General features: G+C 41.1%; 1 protein-coding gene across 1 annotated transcript in view; it reads right to left on the bottom strand.

The window, feature by feature from the left end:
• Positions 1-1,489: 1,489 nt before the first annotated feature.
• Positions 1,490-7,871, bottom strand: part of spata17 (spermatogenesis associated 17) — a 21,589-nt gene continuing 15,207 nt past the window's right edge. The window contains exons 7-9 of the mRNA XM_010794009.1: positions 5,100-5,342; positions 2,252-2,400; positions 1,490-1,592 (exon numbers count right to left, since the gene is read on the bottom strand). Of these exons, the coding sequence (XP_010792311.1) occupies positions 1,508-1,592; positions 2,252-2,400; positions 5,100-5,342 (477 nt within the window). The 3' untranslated portion in view covers positions 1,490-1,507. The remainder of the gene's footprint in view (positions 1,593-2,251; positions 2,401-5,099; positions 5,343-7,871) is intronic.

The following is a 7,871-nucleotide window of genomic DNA, read 5'->3' as shown; positions in this document are numbered from 1 at the left end:
CTTTCTATCAATATTGTATTTTTACAAATATAGCATACACCTGCACCAAGCAAAACCATTCTTACTCCCCCGGCCCCTGCTGTCAGCAGCAGGAGACCCCACTCACCCGCCCACTCACTCCACATACTTATTTATCTCCACTTCCTGGGGCCGTGTTAGTTCATTCCCCTGTCGCTGCTCTCTCCTTCTTTCCCTGCTCCGCTCTCTCTCTCTCTTGTTTCACTCCTCGTTTCCGGGCAATTGGGTCTGGGTGCTGGTGGTGGGGGGTAAGAGGTTGGGGTGGAGCTGCTGGGAACTTTGTGTGTGTGTGTGTGTGTGTGTGTGTGTGTGTGTGTGTGTGTGTGTGTGTGTGTGTGTGTGTGTGTGTGTGTGTGTGTGTGTGTGTGTGTGTGTGTGTGTGTGTGTGTGTGTGCGTATGTGTTTGTGTGTGTGCTGGGAAGTGAGCTAATAAAGGACGGTGATCCATGAAAGGCCTTGAGCAAAGACACAGTCAATTACCTAATGCCTGGACCAGACCGCAGGGCCCACGCACACACACTCTCTCTCCAACACACACACACTCACACACACCCATGCATACACCTCATTTACGTATACATTGAAAGAGGGCATTGGAGGGCATAACTGGGAATTGTGTGTATGTGTGTGGGTGGGTGTGCATATGCGTGTGATGGAGAGCGCCGATTTATTAAATTGCTGTCACTTTTGACAAATTTGTGCAACTCAAGTTGAAAGGGTGAGGCTGCACAGCGTCTCTGTTTTTCCTCTTTTTCTTTTGGAGGAGAATTATACCTTTCAGACCAAAACCCAGGAAACCCGGGGATAAACCTCTGACTGCCATCCGTCAGCAAGTGTGTTCTGACTGGGCTTCATGTCCCAGCGCTAGACCTGGGTTTAACAAGGATCTGACATTGATGCGAAATGGTAAACACGGGTTTCTCCGCTGTTGTAGCTGTATGACCACTATCAAATGATTATAGGATAACTATAGACCTACAGCAGAACGATGTTTCTCAACCACCATAAATGCTTTTTCTATCTCAAAGACTTTTGACTCTTAGTTCAAGAGTTAAGGCTCATGTTGAATTTGGAAACAACTTCTTTAAATTAAGTGAAACACAACAGCACTGATTGTCAGAAAGATACGTTTCTATCTTCTTAGCAATTTAGTCGTAATATGTGTGGTGAAAAACGTTGTTTGACAGCATGTTTGACAGCAGTCTTAAATAAATGAGTAATATGCAAATGTACCAAATCTTTATTGTCCTGTGTAACACGCGTTGCTGTAAGTGTTCTCCATCGATGGTTTCTGTGTGTGAGCGTTGTTTTGAGGCCAGGCAGAAAAGGAACCCTTCACCACATTCACCTTTTATGAATAGAATGATGCCTAGTCAGATGTGTTAGGGTTAACCTAATTCAGACACTTAGTAGGTAGTATACCCAATAACTAAATGAAGGTTTGTGTTTGTAGTGTTCAACCTACCTCCTCTTGGAGTCAGAGTCTAATCTACAAACTGACGCTGTTGCCGCAGGCTGGCTGAGTAAAGGATTTGCTGTTGTGGCTCAGATGGCGGATTCTACTTCCTGTTTCTCTGGATTGCCAAGAAGGACAAAAAGAATAAAAACATTATTTGTTATAAAGGTTGCAGTTCAGCTTAGGTTAGTCTTATGTAGAACAGGGGTTCCCAAACTTTTCAGCCCGCGACCCCCAAAATAACAGTGCCAGAGACTGGCGACCCCCTGTCCGCACTCTCGCGGGAGTGTCATTATTGTCTCACTACTATCTAGTCCGCCCCTGAAAATGTCTATGCAAACGTTATTATTAATAATAATGAAACAAAAAAAATTATTAAAAAAATTAATCCATTTTTTAAAAATAATTTTTATTTTTTTTATTTTCCATTTTTATTTTGTAATCATCTCGCGACCCCCACTTTGGGAACCCCTGATGTAGAACACTGACACGATTCCTACATAAAATGTATGCAAGCCATGAAATAAAGAAGTGACAGGCTGTTTAAAATAAACCCAGTCTGTGCAGATTTAGAATAATCTCCTGGCATTAACCGATTGGTTTTCATATTAAGTGTCTACTTGTGTATGTTTAAAAAAGCATGTACGTCGTGAAGTAAAAACTTTTTGACAAAAAACTCCTGTTCATGTTTACATGTGTGTGATTGTATAAAATGCTTTTGTAGTCTAATTCTGGGTGTTTTTAAGCATGTATTATTTGTGTGTGTAGAGTTCTCACATTCTGCCAGAGGGGAGTGTCATGGACTTGTGTTGTCGAAGCTGACTCTGGGCCTCCTCCAGGTGTGTGTAAGAAGTCTGCAGATGTAACGTCAGGTCAGGACAACGCACACGCTGCTCCCACACTTCCCCTGGCTCTCTGAACAGACCCTGGAATAATCACAACCGCACAGACACACACACAACCAAGAATCAGATAATGATCACTGTATCTTTCTGTTTTAGACGCCCCCCTCTTTCTTTCTCTGATCCCTCTCCCACAGGTAGTGATGGCTTACAGCATAAACCAGAGGCCAATCCTCTTCATGTCTCCTCCTGTGACACACAGGCCAAGAGGGAAGCAGAGGGACAGAGGGAAAAGAGAGTGAAGGAAATGATATCAGGTGAGAGCAAAAGGAGACCAAGCAAGCCAGAGTGAAAGTGTAGTGAAGTGCGGGGAAAACACAGAGGGACATGGAGTAAAGAAGATGGCATCATACACACTCAGCTGTACATCTACTATGTAGTTTGACTAGTTTCAGAGGCATTCGTTGAAAAAACAAAAAAAACAATAAGAAAATATGTCTTTAAAAATGCTACTTTAGTAATTATTTTTTTAACTGTTTCAACTGCAAAATTATATTTCGTCATAATGAAGGCATAAGATATTTTAGACTATGGCTCCAACGACACCAACGGGTAAAACAATTCCTAGTTTTTGTCTTTTCTGGGGATTTGTTAATAAAAATAAAATGCTAGTTATCTATCAATATATATCTGATACATCTATCAGTATTTTATAAATTGCAGTTGAATTAAATGTATATACTCTTTTCTCAACCTCCACACAAATCTCCGGGACCGAATCTCAGAAAAAGGTCAGTTAAACTTCAAACAGCTGTCCGTCATTTCATTCCCTCTGCATCTTCTTGACATTGGAGCTCCTACCCTGGAGTGATGGCTTTCTGATGTCTTCTGACATGTCAAAGTGGAAAAGACAAAAAAGGTTGTTTTTAGCAACACATTTTTGTGCCAATCATCGTCTAACCTCAGTTCCCACTTCAAATCGCCTTAAGAATGTATCATGCTCATCACACTGAAGGCCATGAATACACTTGAAACATATTCAATAACATGGTTGCCATCTTAACGAATAAATCAAAAGTGATCTCACAAATCTAAACAGGCTGGATTCTTGTCATTTCCAAAAGCCCAACCTGTATTCTGTTTAAGCCTGAGGAGAATGCGATCTTTAAAACTCAACAGTCAGCGGGTGTTTATTCTATTTGATGGTATATAGGGAACATTTGGTCTATTTTCCACATTTCTCAACATGCATTACTTTGTAATCTGTAGGAAAGTATAGTATTTTGTGTGAGGGTGATGTGTAAACTTTGTGCAGTGCACATTAACTTAAGCGTTGTTGCTTTGTTTGAGGTGACCTTCAGTTGTTGTTTGGTGTTAAAAAAAGGAGGGAGGATGACGGGGGAGAGATAGAGGGAGGAACGGGGACCCTGTCCTTGCTCCTATCGCCACGGGATCGGTGGCCTGGCCTGACCACTTCCACAGCCAGCACCTCAACCTTATCCATCACTACCAGATAGTTATCACACCGGGGTGGGAGGGGGTGGGGTGTAAGAGTGATAGCAAAAGAAAGAAAGGGGGACTTCCTGCACTAATCACACACACACACACACACACACACACACACACACACACACACACACACACACACACACACACACACACACACACACACACACACACACACGTAAAGAAAAAGACACATCTAAATAAATATAAATAAAAATAGTACCCTTCTCCATGTCAGCACCAAGAGACTAGCTGACACTACTAATGAACTCACTCTAACTATAGCCAGCTGGAGTGTGCGTGTGTGTGTGTGTGTGTGTGTGTGTGTGTGTGTGTGTGTGTGTGTGTGTGTGTGTGTGTGTGTGTGTGTTTGTTTGTGAAGGTAGCTTATAAAACAAGACAGATCCACACCTCATTTCTGCTCACTTATGTTTTGCATTATTAGAAACTGGTAATAGGGGACGCGCTTTGCAATAAAAAGCTTCAGAGCGCAAATAACACAAAAGGTGAAATCACATGCGATCACATGAAAACATGAAACACAAAAAGAAGTAACAAACACACAGCTGGACTATAATAAATGAAGGATATATTCTCAAGAAAGACAATCTCTGTGGAATGTCCATGTTGTTGTGTATCAGAAGGCATGATGGCCAAAATACCTTGATACTTTATCAGGATTGTGTTATTGTAAGTTTATCTTTCAAAAAAGGGCTGTGGTCAAAAGTTGCTGATGCAGCTTTAATATAGTACCATAAAAGGTCCCTAAACACACAAAATGACAACGGGTACATTTACAATAAACCCTTGTGTGCCTGTCTGAGCTCTGATTAAACTGGTTTGACAAGTCGCATTGAATAGATCAGGATTATAAATGAGAGCTGTTCATTGGACGGGCTTCTGATATACACACACCGTGGAATACAAACATCTGACAGACACATGAAGCCACACAGTCACACACAGTACAGCACTCACTGACACTAAACGGCTCTGTGCAGTAGCTCCCCAGAGAGCTGTCTGCCATGTTTTAATGATGTCATTCTTCTTCAAAAGGATCTCTGCTTTCATCAAGAGTCATCTCCAGTGGGACAAGAAGAAGAGGTTCGGGGTCTTTAATAATTAGTATGACACTTATTACTCTCTTTCAACTGTTTTGCATGCTCTACTGCTTTAAACATCTCATTGTATACCTTTAGAGTCTTTCATACTGTCACTTCTGTTTCTCTGTCTGCACCTGCTCGTGTTTGTCGTGGTCCCAGATTGAACTTACTCACCTGCTGTTTCTTGGTAGCAATGGGAGGCAGCACGAGCCTGGGTGAGAAGCAGGTTCCAGTGGTTTTGTTCAAAGGGGACCCAAGAGTCCCTGGGTAACTCTGGGCTGCAGGGCCAGGCATACCCAAGAGACAAGACTTGCCACTGGGGGCCAGCCTGGTGGGGGTCTGGTACTTGACCTGCCTCAGCAGTAGCTCCATCTCATGGGGGGCCGGCCTAAATGGAGAGTTGAAGACCCCAGGGCACTAAAGAAGGAGAAAAGAGGGAGGTTAAGCCTATATGATAGGAAGTTGAGAAATTGAGTGAGATGCTGTGAGTATCAGCATGAAATATTTAATGATGATTGGGATTATAAGGCAAGGCAAGTTTATTTATATCGCACCTTTCAACACAAGGCAATTCAAAGTGCTTTACAAAAATGAAAGACATAAAGAAAATGGCATTTAAAATCATTAAAAAGAAAAGATAATAAAATAAACATTAAAAGAAAAAAATACATGGATAAAAGTTACAGTGCAGTTTAAGATATGAATAGTTCAATTAAAAGCAGCGACAAAAAGAAAAGTCTTCAGCCTGGATTTAAAAGTAGTCAGAGTTGCAGCGGACCTGCAGGTTTCTGGGAGTGTGTTCCAGATATTTGGAGCATAATAACTGAACGCTGCTTCTCCATGTTTAGTTCTGACTCTGGGGACAGAAAGCTGACCAGTCCCTGAAGACCTGAGAGATCTGGATGGTTCATAATTTAGCAGGAGGTCAGAAATGTATTTTGGGCCTAAACCATTCAAAGCTTTATAAACCAGCAGCAGTATTTTTGAAATCTATTCTTTGACACACAGGAAGCCAGTGTAAAGACTTCAGAACAGGAGTGATGTGATCCACTTTCTTAGTGTTAGTGAGGACTCGAGCAGCGGCGTTCTGAATCAGCTGCAGCTTTCTAATAGATTTTTTAGTGAGACCTGTGAAGACACCATTACAGTAGTCCAGTCTACTGAAGATAAAAGCATGGACACGTTTTTCCAAATCCTGCTGTGACATCAGTCTTTTAATCCTAGATATATTCTAAGCACATTTAGTCACTTACAAGATCTATTTCTGATTGGCTATGAGGATATGACTCACATCATGCTCTTAGTTTATCTTTAAACAGCAGTGTAGTGCAACTGATAATATCATGGACAATATAACAACAGTTGAAATGACGACATGCAATAGAGACGTCAACTATATTCAAACAAAGGACATTTCAGTTGGTTTACTACTATTATTATTTTCAGGCACCATGATGTCCTTTTGGGTGTTTTCCTCCCCTAACAGTATAACATATTCAAATCCATTTGGAGTTATAAAACAAAAAGTAATTTTGTTCATCAGGGGGACCATCAAATAATAGAACGGCCACCTCCTGGGACAGTTTAAAATGGAACCAACAACTGTTAGTCATTAAACTATTACGGGCAATATTCCGAGGTTATTTGAACAACTTTTCATACGTATAGTTTTTCATCAAGGCTTTGACCTTCATATCATCCATATTAAACTGCACTTTCAGAAATGCATCATTCTGTTTCCCTGCTGACAACAGTTGCTGATCTTCACTTCCACAAGTGGATGCAGCATGGCGCCTGGCCAACCAAAAGCTTTTGCCAGGTTAAATATTTATCTGGAGCCGTTCACTGTGTGCACTTATTAGAGAAATAAATACATAACAATAAATGACCACAGGAAAACCCCACTGTATCATTATCAAATATGGCATTATTGAGGACTTTAATAACTTAATCAACACACGGACAAATACACACATGCAAATGTACAAAACATTGCTTCCCATGTTATGAAGTGGGGTAGAGATTTGTCAGAGACGGCCTCACTTATAATTATTCAAATCACAGTGATCCTTTTGCCTGTGTGTTAATTACCAGACCAAAGCTTTGAGTTGGAGGACTCTGTATCTACTCTATATGCTAATAACACCGCTTGCTATTTAGGCCACTCTAAAAGACTGGGAAAAACGTAAAGAGAGGAGAGAGAAAGGACATAAGTGGGAAATTACTCCAACTATATCGACCCAAACCTCTAAAATCACTCACTCTAAAATAACATATTAACAGACTGGTTAATTAGTAACTGTTTCATTATTACATCATGAGTATGTCTGATTGTAATGTCAAGTGTTGCAGAATGAGTCGAGAGATTGATTCAACACCACTGACCCTAATTTATTTAACAATGGGTTTGTAGAGACAACTGGATAACAGCAGATGTGTTAACTATTGGGCCCTTATGTCTGTGCAGTCTTTTCTGCGAGCACAAAGCTGGCAGTAATAATAATAATAAATTATATTTCTATAGCGCTTTTCTTGAACCCAAAGACGCTTTACATTTGGGAGGGAGGGTAGACAAACAAAATAAAAATAAAACAAAAAAAGAAAAAACAAAACAAAACAGAAAAGCAGTCAGGAGGAAGTTGGTTGAGAACGTAAGAATCAGGTGGCTTGAGTCTGGGGGAGGGGGTCCTGATGCGGAAGCTTTAGGCTAGGTACATATAATGTTTTGTCAACCACTTTTTCGCGCGGGACGCGCCTCCGTTGGAGTGGACTTTTACCCCAGGTGAATGACGGCTCCCGGGCCTGTGCGAGAGCGAAACCCTCATGTCTCTAACCCTAACCGGGAACCTACCGTAATAATAATAATAATATAATAAATAATAATAAAATGAACAGATGACAAGGTCAGGGCGGAGTTTTGGTGGAGAGTTGAGACATATAGGTATT

This window comes from Notothenia coriiceps, unplaced genomic scaffold (genome assembly GCF_000735185.1).
Source record: "Notothenia coriiceps isolate Sejong01 unplaced genomic scaffold, NC01 NC01_scaffold00037244, whole genome shotgun sequence".
NCBI lineage: Eukaryota > Metazoa > Chordata > Actinopteri > Perciformes > Nototheniidae > Notothenia > Notothenia coriiceps.
Note: the sequence above shows the minus strand (reverse complement) of the source record. Positions and strands in the feature narration are given on the sequence as shown.